The following is a 19,778-nucleotide window of genomic DNA, read 5'->3' as shown; positions in this document are numbered from 1 at the left end:
TGTGCTTCCACAAACAGCATGCCTACCTGCGTCAACCAGGCATGTCTAGGTTTGCACCTCATTCTCCTTGCTGATGCATATTCTGCTAACAACAGCTCATAACCCCCCTGGGGCCATGAGGTTCCTCTTTCTCTTATTTTAACAGGACATATCATGCCGTGCAAAAGGTGTGCCAATCTGCACAGGTCCAACATGCCTAGAGCAATGCATTATGTCCTCATTCAGCTGACCACATGAATAACATGTCTTTTGGTCTTTGTTCTTAAGCTCAAGTTATTTACCAGTACTGCAACTGTTTTTCAAGCAGGAATATGGGATAAAGTAAAACAGGACAAGATGGAGTTTTCAGCATAGAAAATAGAAGCAAAGAAGCTAAGAAAAGATTGTAGAAACATGTCTCCCAACACCTGACTTCAGTATATCCTACAAAGATACAGTCATCAAAACAGTATGATACTAGCACAAAAACAGAAATATAGATCAATGGAACAGGATAGAAAACCCAGAAATAAACCCAAGAACCTATGGTCAACTAATCTATGACAAATGAGGCAAGAACATACAGTGGAAGAATGGTAGCCTCTTCAATAAGTGATACTGGGAAACCTGTAAAGCTACATGGAAAAGAAAGAAATTAGAACACTCTAAAATACAATAAACAAAAATAAAATCAAACTGGATAAAAACCCCTAAATATAAGGCAGACACTATAAAACTCCCAGAGGAAAACATAAGCAGAATGCTCTTTGACATAAATCACAGCAACATCTTGTTCGATCCACCTCTTAGAATATTGACAATAAAAACAAAAATAAACCCATGGGACGTAATATAAACTCAAAAGCTTTTGCACAGTGACGGAAGCCATTTAAAAAATGAAAAGACAACCCACAAAATGGGATAAAATCTTTGCAAAAGATGCAACAGACAAGGGATTAATCTCGAAAATATATAGACAACACATACAACTCAACAACAAAAACAACCCAATTGAAAAATGTGCAAAAGACCTAAATAGACATTTTTATGAGGAAGACATGGAAGGCCAACAGACACATGAAAAAACGCTTGAAATCACTAATTATTAGAGAAATGCTATTCAAAACTACCATGAGGTACCACTTCACACTGGTGAGAATGGCTATCATTAGCAAATCAACAAATAAAAAATGCTGGAGAGGAGGTGGAGAAAAGGGTACCCTCCTTCACTTTTGGTGGGAATGTAAATTGGTAAAACCACTATGGAAAATGCAATGGAGGTACCTCAGAAAACTAAATAGAGAACTACCATATGATCCAACCATTTCACTCCTGGGCATATATTCAGACAAAATATCCATTTTAAAAAGATACATGCACCCCTGTGTTCATCACAGTGCTATTCAGTATAACCAAGACATGGAAACAATTTAAATGTCCATCAACAGATAAATGGATTAAGAAGATATGGTACATATGTACAATGGAATACTACTCAGCCAGAAAAACAACAAAATAATGTCCTTTGAGGCAACATGGAAGGAACTAGTTATTCTCATATTGAGTGAAGTAAGTCAGAAAGAGAAAGACATATACCATATGATACCATTTATATGTAGAATCTAAAGTATTATGCAGATGATCCTATCTACAAAACAGAAACAAATCATGGACATGGAGAGCAGACTAGTGGTTGCCAGGGGGAAGGAGGGAGGGAGTAGGATGGATGGGGACTTTAGGGTTGGTGAATACAAACAGTAACATTTGGAATGTATGGGCAATGGGCTTTTACTCTACATCACAGCAAACTGTGTGTGATTGGGTCACTTTGCTGTACAACAGAAAATGAAAAGATATTGTAAATCAACCATACTTTAATAAAAAAACAAAGTTAGTAGAAGGAAATAAATCATAAAATTCAGTGCATAAATTAAATAGAGGGAAAAACAAACAAACAAAAAACCACAATAGAGATCAAAAACCAAACATTTGTTCTATGAAAAGATTAAGAAAATTAGTAAACCTTTTTTAAGACATATCAAGAAAAAAGGGAGAGGGCTTCAAACAACAAAATTAGAAATGAAAAAGGAAACTTTACAAGTTAACATGACAGAAATACAACAGCTCATAAGAGACTAATATAAGCAACTATATATCAAAAGTGGAGAAGATAGAAGACAAGTATAGATTATTACAAAGATACAAACTTCCAATACTGAGCCAGGAAGAAATATAAAATATGAATAGGCCAATCATGTATATTGAAATTTAAACTGTAATTAAAATTCTTCCAAAAAACAAAAGTCCAGGAACAGATGGATTAACAGGCAAATTCTATCAAACATTCAGAGAAGACTTAATACCTATTTTACCGAAACTCTTCCAAAAAATTGCAGAAGAAGGAACACTCCAAAGATCATTCTATGAGGCCACCATCACCATGATACCAAAACCAAAGATACCACAAAAAAAGGGGAAAATTACAGGCCAATATCACTGATGAACAGAGATGCAAATATCCTCAACAAAATATTAGCAAAACGAATCATATTAAAAGGATCATACACCATGACCAAGTGGGATTTTCCTAGGAATATATGTATTCTTCAATATCTGCAAGTCAATCAATGTGATATATCACATCAAAAAAATGAAGAATAAAAATCATGTGGTCATCTCAATAGATGTAGAAAAAGCTTTTGACACAATTCAATACCCAGTCTTGATAAAAATTCCCCAGAAAGTGGCCATAGAGGAAAACTACCTCAACATAATAAAAGCCATATATGACAAATCCACAGATAACATTATTCTCAAAGGTGAAAATCTGAAAGCATTTCCACTAAGTTCCATAACAAGCCTAAATATCTTGTGTTACCATGTTATTCAACAAAATTTTGGAAGTCCTAGCCATGATAATCAGAGAAGAAAAAGAAATAAAATTAATCAAATTGGGAAAACAAGAAATAAAACTGCCACTGTTTGTAGATGACATGATACTATAACGAGAAAATCCTAAGGAAACTACCAGAAAACTGTTAGAACCCATCAATGAATTTAGTTAGTTTTTAGGATACAAAACTAATACATGAAAATCCCTTGTATTTGTATCTACTAACCATGAACTATCTTAATAAAAAAATTATTTAAATAAGCCCATTTACCATTGCAACTAGAATAAAATACCTAGAAATAAACCTACCTAAAGAGACAAAAGACCTGTACTCTGTAAACTATGACACTGATGAAAAGAATCAAGAATTACACAAAACAGATGCTTTTTGATTGGAAGAATCAATATTGTCAAAATGACTATATTACCAAAGGCAATCTACAGATTCAATGCAATCCATATTAAGTTACCAGTGGCATTCCTCACAAAACTAGAACAAAACAATAGTAAATATATATGGAAACAAAAAAAACACCCTAAATAGCCAAAGCAACATTGAAGTAGGAATACATATCTTGAGGAATCAGGCTTCTTGACTTCAGACTATAGTACAAAGCTAGAGTCATAAAAACAGTATGCTACTGTCACAAAAACAGAAATATAGTTCAGTGGAGCAGGGTAGAAAGCCCAAAAATTAACCCACTCACCTATGGTCAATTAATCTATGACAAAGAAGGAAAGAATATACAGTGGTGGAAAGACAGTCTCTTCCATAAGTTGTGCTGGGAAAACTGAATAGGTATATGTGAAAGAATGAAATTAAAATATTCTCTGACTGTATACACAAAAATAAATTCACAATGTATTAAAGACTTAAATGTAAGGCTATATACTATAAAAGTCCTAGAGGGAATCATAGGTAGAACACCCTTTGACACAAATAGAATAATTAAAATATAAAAAAAAATAACCAGGAGTTCCTGTCATGGGTCATTGGTAGAGAACCCAACCAGTATCTGTGAGGATGTGGGTTTAATCCCTGGCCTCACTCAGTGGGTTAAAGATCTGGTTTTGCCATGAGCTGTGGTGTAGGTCACAGATGTGGCTCAGATCCCACATTAGTGTGGCTGTGGCATAGACAGGCAGCTGCAGCTCTGATTTGACCCCTAGCCTGGGAACTTCCATATACCATGAGTGTGGCCCTAAAAAGACCAAAAAATGTGGGACCTAATTAAACTTAAAAGGTTTTGCACATCAAATGAAACAATAAAAAACCCAAAAAGACAACCAAAAGATTGGAAGGAAATATTTTCAAATGAATCAACCAAGGGATTGATGTTCAAAACTTACAAACATCTCATAGATTTTATATAAGTAAAACATACAAAAAACAATAAAAATGTCAGAAGATCTAAATAGACTTCTCTAGCGACAGATTGCCAAAATTCACATGGAAAGATCCTCAACATCACTAGTTATTAGAGAAATGCAAATCAAAACCACAATGAGGTATCACCTCACACCAATAAGAATGGTTATAATTGGAGTTCCCATTGTGGCTCATGTGGCCGTAAACCTATCATCCATGGGGTTATGGGTTCGATCCCCAGCCTTTCTCAGTGGGTTAAGGACCTGGCATTGCTGTGAGCTGCAATGTAGGTTGTGGATGCAATTCAGTTCCCACATTGCTGTGGCTGTGGCTGGAAGCTGTAGTTCTGATTTGACCCCTAGCCTAAGAACTTCCATATGCCACAGATGTGGCCCTAAAAAACAAAAATTAAAAAAAATGGTTATCATCAAAAGTTTACAACCAATACATTCTGGAGTGGGCATGAAGAGAAGGGAACCCTCCTACACTTCTGGTGGCAATGTATATTGGTGCAACCACTACGCAGGACATTATGGACAGCCCTAAAAAATTGAAAATAGAAATACAATATGATCCAGCCATCCCACTCCTGGGCATCTATCCTGGAAAAATCATAATGAAAAGATACATACACCACAATATTCACTGCAGCACCACCTACAATAGCCATGTCATGGAAGCATGCTAAAAGTCCATCTATAGAGGAATGGATAAGGAAGATGTGATACATATATGCAGTGGAATACGACTCAGCCATAAAGAAGATGAAATAAAGTCATTTGCAGCAACATGGATGCAACTATAGATTGTCAGATTGAGTGAAGTAAATTAGGAAGATAATGACAACTATCATATCATCATATTTATATGTGGAATCATACAAATAATACACAGTAACTTATTTAAAAAATCATAAAAAACCTCAGATTTCTAGACCAATTTCATGGTTACCATACATGAAACCTTTGTGGGGAGGAAAGCATTTGAAGAGTGGGAATAATACATACACATTACTGTATAAAATAGATGGTTAATAAGAACCTATTGTATATCACAGGAAAATCTGCTGAATAGTTTGCAATAACCTATACGAGGAGAAAGAATGAATATATTTCCATGTATGACTATTCACTTTGCTATACACCAGAAATTAATACCACATTGTAAGCGAAGTATACGCAAATAAAATTAAGTTTAAGAAAAGGAATGAGATGATTTATATTAGGAGATGGAAATGAGATAATTTCAAAATATACTTCCACAAAATTAAATATTTAGATATGTTGAATGGAGTTAAGATTGATCACAAAAATGTTGGGTGAATAAAGACCAATTTAAAAAGGTATTTAATATAGGCTGATCTTTCTAGTATTTATTAATAATTTTAAAGTCTGCTAAGACTGCTTGCAGTACAGAAAATACAAATTGTTTTCTCTACAAAGATATTAGTGTAGATATTAAAAAGAAAGTATGCTAGGATGCAATTGTGCTTAACACTGTAGAATATCGAACTGTCTTTCTAACTAAATTTATTATAGTCATCGTATTGTAAAAATGATTCCAAAGAAGAATCTGTAGCATTAAATCTATTGTGTAATTGTAAAATTTTTTTTGTCTTTTTTTGCCTTTTCTTGAGCTGCTCCCATGGCATATGGAGGTTCACAGGCTAGGGATCTAATTGGAGCTGTAGCTGCCAGCCTATGCCACAGCCAGAGCAACACAGGATCTGAGCTGTGTCTGCAACCCACACCACAGCACACAGCAATGCTGGATCCTTAAACCACTGAGCAAGGCCAGGGATTGAACCCGCAACCTCATCGTTTCTAGTTGGATTCATTAACCACTGCACCACCACAGGAACTCCTGTAATTGTAAAATTTAATTTGACCCATGAATTTTTTTATGAAAAAAATAATGATAGTAGATGAATCACTGTCAAACAAACTAATTTTAAACATTAATAGTGATTATTTATGAATTTATTATGTACCAGGATATATGCTAAGCACTATGAATATATCATCTAATTTAATTCCTACATCAATCCCATGATGTGAGAATTTCAGTATTATAATAATACTGATTCGCTAATATGGAAATGGAAGCACAAAGAGGTAAATTAAGAAGAAAATATCTATCTAGTAAGAGACAAGACATAAACCCAGATCTGTCTGGTCCAAAAATTTATTTCTTCTGGGAGAAGCTATAACAGATATTCATCAGTTCCTTATAGAAACTATTAAATTTAAAATTGTAATCTTGGATTTTGATGAAAACTGGCATAATGTTTTAATGAACACCTAAATGACTTAATGGTCCCTAACATAAAGCTAGAAGGATTTTTTTTAGATAGGACATCAGGAAAATGCCAGACTTGAAAGCCCCAGGCCTTTATTACCAAGTCAAAAACAAACAAACAAACAAACAAACAAAAACACTAGCAATTAGATAATATATTCAGAGTTCTGGGAAAGCAGCAACTAGATAAAATAATATATTCAGAGTTCTGGAAAACAATCAAAGTCTAGAGCAATCAAGTGAATGTCCAATTTAAAATTGCTATGTTGAAAACTGTAGGAAAATTTGAGAAATTTTAATTTACCTTTGACTCATACCTCACTGATGCAGTGTGGTCTTGGTTTGGAGGTGAAAGCAACCCAGTTCTAAATTCACTTCCTCAAACTTGAAGGATTAGAGTGTACTTTATTTTCTAAAGTTCTAATTTGTGTGACTGCTTGAAAAAATAGTGTCTGTTTTGATTAAAGAAATGATCGGGATGGAAGTGATATGACAGATCTCAGGTTGTGAAAAGTGGCAGAAGGCAGTTGGCACTAGTAAAAAATCTTCAAGGGGTATAAAGACTTACAGATGACTCAGCCAAGAGATTATTAGCAGAGACTAACAATAGAACAGATAAGGCCTTAAGGAAAAGCTGGTGTGAAGCTTTGTGGGCTGTTAAGCTGTTAAAAACCAGTCATGAATAGAGGTGAATTACAAAAGCCCCTCTCAGGCATGCAGAAGCACACGCAGGTGTAGGAAACACACGTTCAAAAGAAAAGCTTGAAATAAACTAAGGCTTCAAGTCAGACTGAGCTAAAGGCTTGAATAACATCCAGCTAATTAAATAGAGAACTGTCCTTGCACGAAGCTGAAATATCAAACCTGGGAGAAGTGGGTTTTGTTTGTTTTTTGAAATATCCAACACAAAAAAATAAGACAAACAAATAAACAATAAACATGGCCCACTCAAAGAACTAAATTGAAGGAAACAATTACTGAGGAATCATAGACATCAGACAATTGAAAAAATATTTTATTACTTATGTATTTTATTGAAGTGTAATTGATTTACAATCATATTTCTTTTAGGTTACAACACAGTGCTTCAATATTTTTACATATTGTACTCCATCTAATGTTATTATAAAATAACATTTTAAGCATTCCCTGTGTTATACAAAATATGTTTCTAGCTTATTTATTTTAAACATAGTAGTTTGTTTCTCTTAATCCCCTATAATAATCTTGCCCCTCCCACATCCCTCCTCCAACTCATAAACATTATCTTGTTATCTATTAGTCTGTTTCTGGTTTAATTTTTTCATTTTATTTTTGAGACTCCATATGTAAATGATAACATTTTGTGTTTGTCTTTAATCTCACTAAGCATGAGATTATATCCTTCATGTCCACCCATGTTTTAAATGAAAAAATACATTCTTTTTATAAACGCTGAATAATATTCCATTGTATATGTATACCACTTCTTCTTTAACCATTAATCTGTTAACTCTTAGGTTGCTTCCATATCTTGGAAATTGTAAATAAAAGTCTTGCTGTAAGCATTAGGGTGTACTTATGTTTTCTACTTAGTGCATTTGTTTTCTATGAATATGTAGCACGTAGTGCAATTGCTTGATTATGCGGTAATTCTATTTTTAGTTTTTTTGAGTACTCTCTATAACATTGTACACAGTGGCTATACCAATTTGCAGTTCCACTGATATTGCACAAGTGTTTTCTTTTTTCCCCATTCTTGTCAACATTTGTTATTTGTGATTTTTTTTTTGTCTTTTTGCCATTTCTTGGGCCGCTCCTGCAGCATATGGAGTTTCCCAGGCTAAGGGTCCAATCAGAGCTGTAGCCACCAGCCTACACCAGAGCCACAGCAATGCGGGATCTGAGCCATGTCTGTGACCTACACCACAGCTCATGGCAATGCCGGATCCCTAACCCACTGAGCAAGGCCAGGGATCAAACCCACAACCTCATGGTTCCTAGTCAGATTCGTTAACCACTGAGCCACGACAGGAACTTCTGTTTGTGATATTTTTGATTACAGCTATCCTGACAGGTGTGAGATGACATCTCACATTGATTTTGATATGCAATTCTATGATGTAGAATTTGTAGTGTCTTTGTCTGTTTTGGTATCAGGCCAGTGGTGGCTTTCTAAGTAAGCTTGGAAGTATTCCTTTCTCTTCAATGATTTGTAATAGCTTAATAAAAATAGCTATTCATTCTTTACATATTTGTTAGAATCCCCCTGTGAAGCTGTCTGGTCCTCAACATTTGTTTCCTGGGAGTTTTGTTTATTATAAATTCAATTTCACTACTAGTGTTCACTCTGTTTGGATTGTCTGTTTCTTCCTGATTCAGTCTTGCCAGGTTTTGTATTTCTAGAAATTTTTCCACTTCTTCCAGTTTGTCCAATTTGTTAGCATATAACTGTTCATAGCATTCTCTTATGACTGTTTTTTTTTCTCTGTGGTATCAGTTGTTATTTCTCTTCTTTCATTTTTTATTGTGGTTATTTATGTCTACTCTGTTTATTGAGCCTGGATATAGTTTTATCAAATTTGTTTATCTTTTTTAAAAAACTGTTTTTGTTTCATTGGTCTTTTCTATTTTCATGCCTTTATTTTATTTTTTTCTTTTCTGTTATTTTATTATCTACTTCCCTCTAGTTGACTTTGGGCTTTGTTTATTCTTCTTTTTCCCTTCTTTTGATGGTTGGTTAGATCAGATTTTTTTTTGAGATTTTTCTTGTTTCTTGAGGAAGGCCTTCATTTATATAAACTACCCTTTTGAAACTTCTTTTGTTGAATCATATAAATTTTGGAGTGCTGGGTTTCCATTTTCATTTGTCTTAAAATGTTTTCTGATTTCCTCTTTAATTTCTTCATTGAAACATTTGTTTTCTTTTAGCATGTGATTTAGTCCCATATGTTTGTGCTGTTCCCATTTTTCATCCTGTAATTAGTTTCTAGTTTCATACAGTTGTGGTCAGAAAAAAATGCTCAATATAATTTCTATTCTCCTAAATTTGTTAAAATCTGTTTTGTGGCCTAGCATGTGATCTATCCTTCAGAATACTTCATGTGCACATGAAAACAGTGGGTATTCTGCTGATTTTTGGATGGAATGTCCTGTAGATAGCTATTAAGTCTAATTGATCTGTTTTGTCACGTAAGGCCACTTTATCATTATTGATTTTCCATTTGGATGATCTGTCCTTTGATGTAAGTGGGGTGTTGAAGGTCCCCTACTATTATTGCAGTATAGTTAATTTCTCCCTCTGTGTCTGTCAATATATGCTTTATATATTTTGGTGCTTCTGTATTGGGTGCACACATGCTAACAAATATAATATCCTCTTCTTGTATTGATCTACTTATAATTATATAATGACATTCTTGGTCTGTCTACTTCATCTGATATGAATATTGATACTCCTAATTTCTATTCATTTCCATTTGCATAAAATATCTTTTGCCATTCCCTCACTTTCAGTCTCTGTGTGTCTTAACTCTGAAGTCTCTTGTAGGCAGCTTACAGATCAGTGATGATTTATTTATTTTTTTATCCAATCAGTCATCCTGTGGTTTTACATTGGGCCATTTATTTCACTGATACATAAGATAATTACTGATAGGTATGCATTTATTACCATTTTTTGTTACTTGTGTTTTGGTTATTTTTGTAGTTCTTCCTTGTCTTTTCCTCTAGTTTCTTGCTTTATGGTTTGATGATTTTCTTTAGTGGTATTCTGTCCTTTCTGTCTATTTTTTTGTGTAGCTATTACAGGACTTTTATTTTTGTTTACCCTGGGGTTCATATGTGTTTACCTCTAACCCTATCTACTTGTTTTAAACTGACAGGCATTCATGTTTAACATATTCTGAGTGACCTAGCTCTTTTACTCCATTCCCCTATATTTTATGTTTTGATGTTATATTTCACATATTCATGTCTAGATTTACTCTTTGTTATAGCTGATTTTACAATTTTTGTTTTCTTATTCTTCATAATAATTTAAGTATTTGATCTACATCCATTACTGTACATTTGTCATTACTAGTGGGATTTTTCCTCCTTTCCTTTACATTCTTTTTTTGGTGGGTGGAAGGTGCACCTGTGGCATGTGGAGGTTTCCAGACTAGGGGTCGAATTGTAGCTGTAGCTTCCTGCCTATGCCACAGCCACAGCAGTGCAGGATCCGAGACACATCTGCAACCCACACCACAGGTCACAGCAATGCCAGATCCTTAATCCACTGAGTGAGGCCAAGGATCAGACCCTCATCCTAATAGATGCTAGTCAGGTTTGTTAACCACTGAGCCACAACAGGAACTCCTTTACATTCTTAGTTCTTGTTATATCCTTTTCTTTTCCAGTTAGATAAGACAATGTTACATACAGGGTTGGTTTAATTTTGTTGGCTCTTAACTTTTGTTTGTCTGAGACGATCTTTATCTCTTAACTTTTCATGATAACCTTGCTTGGTAGAGTGTTTTATTTAGGTTGAATTTTTTTCCCCTTTCAGCACTTTAAATATACCAAGTCACTCCCTCTTGGCCTGCAAAAGTTATTTTTTTTTTGGAAAAATCAAATGATAGCTTTATGGGGTTCCCTAGTATGTGACTGTTTTTCTCCTGATGACTTCATAATTCTCTACTTATCTTTAATTTTGCTATTTTAAATATGGTATGTCTTGGAGTGGTTCTCTTTGGGTTAATTTTCTTTTTGAATCTCTATGCTTCCTCTACCTGGAAATTTGTTTCTTTATTTATCCTTGTGAATTTTTCAGCCATAATTTCATCAAATATATTTCTGATCACATTCTTTCACTCTTCCTTCTGGGACCCCTATAGTGCAAATATTGGTATGCTTGATGTTGTCACAGAGGTCCCTCAAACTCTCTCCTAAGTTATTAAATTTGTTTTTAGTTTGGCTGTTCTGGTTAAGTTATATTATCATTTTATCTTCTACATCACAGGCATTTTTCTATATCACCTAGTTTACTGTTAATTCCTCCTTTTTCATTTCACTTATTGCATTCTTAGTCTCTGGCTGCTTCCTTTTATATTTTTAGTTAATTGTTAAAATTCTTACTGTATCATTTATTATTTTTCCTATTCCAGTTAGTATTCTTCTTACTAATATTTTGAATTCTTTACCTGATAAATTCTTTATGTCTGTTTCATTAAATTTTTTCAAGGTTCTTTTTCTTGTTCTTTCATTTGAAAAAATTCAATATCTTTTCCTTTTATTTAACTCTCTCTGTATTTGTAAAATTACATGTATTATATACCTATTCCTTGAAAGGGTGACTTATTGTTGGAGTGTCCCTAGGCAGTCTGCATTTGCCAAGTGGCTTTTGTGGAAAAGGTGGATCTGAAGTGAGCATGAGTCTTGTCCTCCCTCATGGTGTGCTGGAAGCTCTCACCTTGGTGGGAGATGGGGCTGGAGATAGAGGGGTTAGATCCAGAGCCAGTTATGAGCTGTGTCTTCTCCTATGATCACTGGGCTTCTCCATCTTATTGAGGTTGAGTTGTATCCTAAGGTGCTTGAGAAAAAACCTAAGAGTTCAGTCCTAGTTGGTTACATTACTTCTAAATGCACATGCTCTCCCCTCCTGATATCAGTACATTTACCCCCATGGAGAGCAACACTGAAGCAAAATGTGCTGAAGCAGGCATACAACAAGGACACAGTGGATTCTGGGGTGGTCCTAGCACACTATTCAGAGCCCCAGACATCCCTCAATCCACTTCCTTTGTAAACACCAAAAATAGATGTCCTTTACCCATTCATATGCAGTGATGGATCCAAGCTAGCTCTGTCCCAGCTGATTGTGCTCTGTCCTCAATGATGTCAGTTCCTTCCCCAGTGGAGATCTTTGGCCAAGTAGGAAGTGCAGGGGCAATTATATAATGCTGGGCAGATCCCACATGGGGATGAGAATGTGACCAGAGTCCTGGGCACTTTCTATCCTCTTCTTGTGCCTTTTTCCCAGGAATAAGCAAAATGTGTGCAATTTCCTCATGAGTGGAGTCTCAGTTTCTTAAAATCCTTCTTGTAAATCCTACTGGTTTTCAAACCAGCTAATGACACTCTTATTCCTGGAGCTGGAACTCAGAACTAGGGTGTAATCCTATGTGGCTGAAACTTCATGTTCCCATTGAGGATTTATGAGACCATGATATCCCCTTCCTATTCAGTATCCCCTGCTAAGGGCACAAGTCCCAATCTGATTACTTCTTCTCCCTTTCTACTGGACTCTGGGAGGATTTTTCTTTAGAGCCCTGGTTGCAGAAGAGTCTTTCAGCCACTGTCCCTTTTGTTTTCAGTAAGAGTTCTTCCATATGTAGATGTATTTTTTTCATTTTAAAGTGATTTTAATTGCTTAGTAAGTAGATATACAATCAGTGACTTTTCTTAATTAAAACATTAAACAACCTAGTTACCACATTTTAAGGGTCATGGTGAAACAGCCTACTCCTGTCATAGAAAAAGCCTCAGCTCCTCTCAACCATTCACAGCTCAGAAGCCTACTACCAGAACATGGGCTGCATCCCGTCTGCTGTGACACCTCTCAGTGGCATCTGCCAGAGCATCTTCTTGCTAGACATCCTTTCTGAGCCTCACTCTTGAGTGCACTCCTGCAGATGTCCTTAAAGTGTGGCCCAGTGACTCCCTCCCAAAGCCTTGCTTAAGTCCTTTAACAAGCAAAAATACAATGTGGTCATTCTGGAAGAATGACTGGTACATTCTCAAGCTATGATGGCTACATTAAAAAAAACCTGCAAGGAGGTAGGCCAGGACTGACATTTGGGGGGAGGGGCCAAAATTCTGGGGCCAGGATTTAACCCAAGCCACAGCAGTGACAACACCAGGTCCTTAACCTTCTGAGCCACCAGGGAACTAGAACTGATATCTTAAGAAATACAAACATTTCTTTACTTCTTCTTTGATTTCTTTGATTAAAATTTTATAGTTCTCGGCATATAGGTCCTTTACCTCTTTGGTCAGGTGTATTCCGAGGTATTTGATTTTGTGAGGTACAATTTTAAAAGGTATCGTATTTTTGTATTCTTTTCTAATGTTTCATTGCTGGTATACAGAAATGCAACTGACTTCTGAATGTTAATCTTATATCCTGCCACTTTGCTGAATTTATTAATCAGTTCAAGGAGTTTTGGAGTTGAGTCCTTAGGGTTTTCTAGGTATAGTATCATGTCGTCTGCATACAGTGACAGTTTGATCTCTTCTCTTCCTATATGGATGCATTTTATTTCTTTTGTTTGTCTAATTGCTGTGGCTAAGACTTCCAAAACAATGTTGAAGAGCAGTGGTGAGGGTGGGCATCCCTGTCTTGTTCCAGATTTAAGTGAGAAGGCTTTCAGTTTTTCCCCATGGAGTATTATATTTGCTGTGGGTTTATCATAAATGGCTTTGATTATGTTCAGGAATGTTCCCTCTATACCCACTTTGGCGAGGGTCTTGATCATGAATGGATGTTGAACTTTGTCAAATGCTTTTCCTGCGTCTATTGAGATGATCATATGATTTTTGACCTTTTTTTTTGTGAATGTGGTGTATGATGCTGATTGATTTGCATATGTTGAACCATCCTTGTGAACCTGGGATGAACCCAACCTGGTCATGGTGTATAATTTTTTGGGTATGTTGTTGGATTCGGTTGGCTAAGATTTTGTTGAGAATTTTTGCATCTATATTCATCAATGATATTGGCGGATAGTTTTCTTTTTTGGTGGTATCTCTGTCTGGTTTTGGAATGAGGGTGATGGTGGCCTCATAGAATGTCTTTGGGAGTATTCCTTCTTCTTCAACCTTTTGAAAGAGTTTAAGTAGGATGGGCACCAATTCCTCTTTATATGTTTGATAAAATTCACCTGTGAAGACAACTGGTCCTGGACTTTTATTTGTAGGGAGTGATTTTATGACCTCTTCAATTTCATTTCTAGTGATCGGTCTGTTCAGTTGGTCTGTTTCTTCTTGATTCAGTTTTGGCAGGGTGTAAGATTCTAGAAAATTGTCAATTTCTTCCAGATTGTCAAACTTGTTGCCATACAGTAGTTCATAGTATTCTCTTATGGTTTTTTTGTATTTCTGCTGTATCCGTTGTGATTTCTCCTTTTTCATTTCTAATTTTGGTGATTTGGGTTCTTTCTCTCCTCTTTTTAGTGAGTCTGGCCAGGGGGTTGTCAATTTTATTGACCTTTTCAAAAAACCAGCTCTTGGTTTTATTAATTTTCTCTATTGTTTTTTGAGTCTCTATTTTATTGATTTCTTCTTTGATCTTTATAATTTCCTTCCTTCTGCTGACTTTAGGACTTTTTTGTTCTTCTTTTTCTAATTCGTTTAGGTGGAGGGTTAGGTTGTCAATTTGGGATCTTTCTTCTTTTTTGAGAAAGGCCTGTATTGCTATAAATTTCCCTCTGAACACTGCTTTCACCATGTACCTGGATTGGAAAAATCAATATTGTGAAAATGGCCATCCTACCCAAAGCAATCTACACATTCAATGCAATCCCTATCAAATTACCCATGACATTTTTCACAGAACTAGAACAAACAATCCAAACATTTATATGGAACAACAAAAGACCCAGAATCGCCAAAGCAATCCTGAGAAACAAAAACCAAGCAGGAGGCATAACTCTCCCAGACTTCAAGAAATACTACAAAGCCACAGTCATCAAAACAGTGTGGTACTGGTATCAAAACAGACAGACAGACCAATGGAACAGAATAGAGAATCCGGAAATAAACCCTGACACCTATGGTCAATTAATCTTTGACAAGGGAGGCAGGAACATAAAATGGGAAAAGGAAAGTCTATTCAGCAAGCATTGCTGGGAAACCTGGACAGCTGCATGCAAAGCAATGAAACGAGAACACACCTTCACACCATCCACAAAAATAAACTCCAAATGGCTGAAAGACTTAAATATACGACAGGACACCATCCAACTCCTAGAAGAAAACATAGGCAAAACACTCTCTGACATCAACATCATGAATATTTTCTCAGGGCAGTCTCCCAAAGCAACAGAAATAAGAGCAAAAATAAACCCATGGGACCTCCTCAAACTGAAAAGCTTTTGCACAGCAAAGGAAACCAAAAAGAAAACAAAAAGACAACTTACAGAATGGGAGAAAATAGTTTCAAAGGATGCAACTGACAAGGGCTTAATCTCTAGAATATATAAGCAACTTATACAACTCAACAGCAAAAAAACCAATCAATCAATGGAAAAATGGGCAAAAGACCTGAATAGACATTTCTCCAAAGAAGATATACAGATGGCCAACAAACACATGAAAAAATGCTCAACATCACTGATTATAAGAGAAATGCAAATCAAAACTACCAGGAGTTCCCACCTCACACCAGTCAGAATGGCCATCATTAATAAATCCACAAATAACAAGTGCTGGAGGGGCTGTGGAGAAAAGGGAACCCTCCTGCACTGCTGGTGGGAATGTAAACTGGTACAGCCACTATGGAGAACAGTTTGGAGATACCTTAGAAATCTATACATAGAACTTCCATATGACCCTGCAATCCCACTCTTGGGCATCTATCCGGACAAAGCTCTACTTAAAAGAGACACATGCACCTGCATGTTCATTGCAGCACTATTCACAATAGCCAGGACATGGAAACAACCCAAATGTCCATCGACAGATGATTGGATTCGGAAGAGGTGGTATATATACACAATGGAATACTACTCAGCCATAAAAAAGGATGACATAATGCCATTTGCAGCAACATGGATGGAACTAGAGACTCTCATACTGAGTGAAATGAGCCAGAAAGACAAAGACAAATACCATATGATATCATTTATAACTGGAATCGAATATCCAGCACAAATGAACATCTCCTCAGAAAAGAAAATCATGGACTTGGAGAAGAGACTTGTGGTTGCCTGATGGGAGGGGGAGGCAGTGGGAGGGATCGGGAGCTTGGGCTTATCAGACACAACCTAGAATAGATTTACAAGGAGATCCCGCTGAATAGCATTGAGAACTATGTCTAGATACTCATGTTGCAACAGAAGAAAGGGTGGGGAAAAAACTGTAATTGCAATGTATACATGTAAGGATAACCTGACTCCCTTGCTGTACAGTGGGAAAATAAAAAAAAAAAAAAAGAAATACGAACAAATCGGTTTTCAATGTGAACCAAAAAAATAAGTAACATTATTTCACATTAAATTATCTAGTTGTAGAGAAAAAACAAAGTTCTAGCCATGATTTTTTTTTTCATAAAGAAAAATTTATACTTATAGAAAATTTTAAGTTTGGTAAGTAATTACTAAGTCAAAATATTTATAGAGATGACATTTCTGTTCAAGTAACATGAAGCATATGCACAAGATAATATGACAAGCCTCTTCTGAGTCATCTAATTATGAAATATTGTTATTAGTCACAGTGGGGCCTCAACATTTACAAATTAAGTGTGTAATACCAGCTGTGGGAAATTGACAATTTAATGAATAACTAAAATAAAGATACTTCCATACGAAACAGAAATTTTAAAGAGTAAAGGAAGATTACTCCTGAGCAGAACTTCAACATTATTATCTGAAGAATACTATGATTACACAAATATGCATATAAAAGGACCAATATTATTAGAAATAAGTCTAATTCTATGCAAATATTTTTACATAATTCCCTTTAAATATTAGTTAATACAAGTCACATAAAAGTCTAAGCAGGTAAAGGGGATAGAAAAGTTTCTTTTTAATACTTTCTAAGAAATTAGGTGTTCTTTTTTTAAATGCCAGCATTGTGCTGCTCTGGTTAAAGCAGGAATGTCCATCTGATACCCACAGATAACACTGCTGATAGAACTTCATGTTTCCATGATCACTTTCCATCACTCTCTTCCAATAATCATAATCAAAGATCTCAAAGGCATTATGTATTAGTGTCACATCAGAAGTAGGCTTTACAGAAGAAGTGAGCTATAGGAGCTTTATTTATATTCATTTTCACTCCTAAAAAAATAAGCTAGAATCATCTGTACAGTACAAATAAAATTAAAAAACAAATTCTATTTGGGAAACAAGTAAACAACAGTCAAGAGATTTTCTTTCTTTTTTTTTAAATTCCTTTAACCTAAATATATGACTTCAACATTAACTGGGAAGTGGTGATACCTATATTAGAACACATGATTTGTATTTGCATGAACATGTATTCTATTTATTTATACTTTTTTGCAAAGTAGCACAAAAATACAAAGCAATATCATATTTTGAAATATGAAAGCAAAAAAAAAGCGTGTTTTCAAATACATCTGTACTATCAGATTTCTAATCTCCTTTAAAAAACTCAAAAATTCATTATCCTGAGTGTCTTCAATGCCACCTGATGTTGTGTGGTAATATCTTTAATTACATTTCCTCAAGACTTCTTCTAATTGCTTCTTCTAATTTCACATCTTCTGTGGATGTGAATTCTTCTCCCATTGAAGTACTTCGGATACCCAGGTTATCATCACTATCACATTCTTTGGTGGTATCAGATACACTATTTAACATGGCACACATCATGTCTCCCTCTCAGTGGTGAGGGTTCAGTATATGTGCTGGCCTCTGAGTCTTCTTAAATTGATTCTCTGGCTCCAGAAAACCTTGATCTCCATAGAGAATGGTGAAAGGAATTTGCTTGGGCAGTTGTTTGTTGCGATGGCCAGCATGCATACAAATGGGGAAACGAGAAGCATCTTTTCTTTTACTACAGCGAGGATGAAGGAAGAAGCATCCAATTGTATTCAGGTAATTATAGATCTTACAGTTGATGGGAGGCTTCCAGTTGGCATTTCCTCCTTGAAGGCCACAAATAAAAGTTCCTTGGTTAAGATGCCCTGGTAGATGACCAAAAAAGTTGGACCAGTTATCAAAGTCTACAAAGATGATGGGAGTCATGGTTTACAGGTAATCCAAATCTGGAAGCTCAACACCTTCTTCACCCATGCTCTAGCAGCTGAGGGCCTTCTCCGAATCTGGAGTAGTAGGACAGCTTGCTGCCTGTAGGGCTTCCCCTCAGATGGGGAGGAGCTAGCAGCCATAGAGGGTAGGCCTACTCATGTGGCGCTGACATGTAGATGTATTTTTGATGTGTTCATGGGGGGGTGAGATCACTGTCCTACTATTCCACCATCATGTTCTCCTCAGGTTTGCACCTATTTGGCCTTCACGGCCTTCTCCCCTCTGGCAACCAAACATTTGTTTTCTGTATCAGGGAGTTGATTTTCATTTTGTTTTGTTTGTCTCTTTAGCTTTTTAGATTTCACATATAAGTGAGATAATAATATAGTATTTATTTTTTTCCTGACTTATTTTACTTAACATAATACCAACTAGATATATCTATGTTGTGAAAAAAGGCAAGATTTTTTAAAATGACTGAGTAATATGTAATATTCTTATCTATATATGTATGTATAGATATACACTGCAACTTAGTCCATTTATCTATCAACAGACACTTAGGTCTTCCATATTTTAGCTATTGTAATCAAGGCTGTGAAATCATTGGCGCACATGTATGTTTTCACATTAGTGTTTTTGTTTTCTTCAGGTAAATACCTAGAAATTAAATTGCTGGGTATTATGGAAGTGCTATTTTTACTTTTTTGAAGAAGCCCCATACTGTTTTTCATAGTGACTACACCAATTTACCATCAAACCAAGAGTACACAAGGATTCCTTTTTGTCCTCTCACTCTCTAGAATTTGTTATCTGTTGTCAATTTGATGAAAGCCATTCTGACAGGTGTGAGGTGGTATCTAACTGTGGTTTTTATTTGCATTTCCTTAATGATTAATGAGGTTGAGAATCTTTTCATGTGTCTGTTAGCAATATGTATAATATTTTTTTTTAAATCTATTCAGATCCTCTGGCCATTTTTAAATTGGATTGTTTTACAACTTGTTTTGATATTTACTTTGTACTTGCATATTTGTATCTTAACATCTTATTGGATAAGTAATTTAAAGTACTTATTTAGTAGATGGCCTTTTCACTTTATTGAGAGTTTCCTATTCTTCACAAAGCTTTTTAGTTGGAGATAGTGATATTTTTCACTTTTAATTTTGTTTCTCTTGTGTAAGGAAACATATATTATTTTTTAAATTGTTATTTGCCCCAATACAATTTTTTTACCAATGTATAGCATGGAAGCCAGTTACCCATTCATGTATAC

At 35.4% G+C, this 19,778-nt stretch overlaps 1 protein-coding gene across 1 annotated transcript in view; it reads right to left on the bottom strand.

Annotated features, from left to right (window-relative positions):
- Positions 1–18,121, bottom strand: part of CYLC1 (cylicin 1) — a 115,041-nt gene extending 96,920 nt beyond the window's left edge. Inside the window, exon 1 of the mRNA XM_021079847.1 lies at positions 17,970–18,121. Coding sequence (XP_020935506.1) covers positions 17,970–18,121 — 152 coding nt within the window. The remainder of the gene's footprint in view (positions 1–17,969) is intronic.

Source organism: Sus scrofa, chromosome X, assembly GCF_000003025.6.
Source record: "Sus scrofa isolate TJ Tabasco breed Duroc chromosome X, Sscrofa11.1, whole genome shotgun sequence".
NCBI lineage: Eukaryota > Metazoa > Chordata > Mammalia > Artiodactyla > Suidae > Sus > Sus scrofa.
Note: the sequence above shows the minus strand (reverse complement) of the source record. Positions and strands in the feature narration are given on the sequence as shown.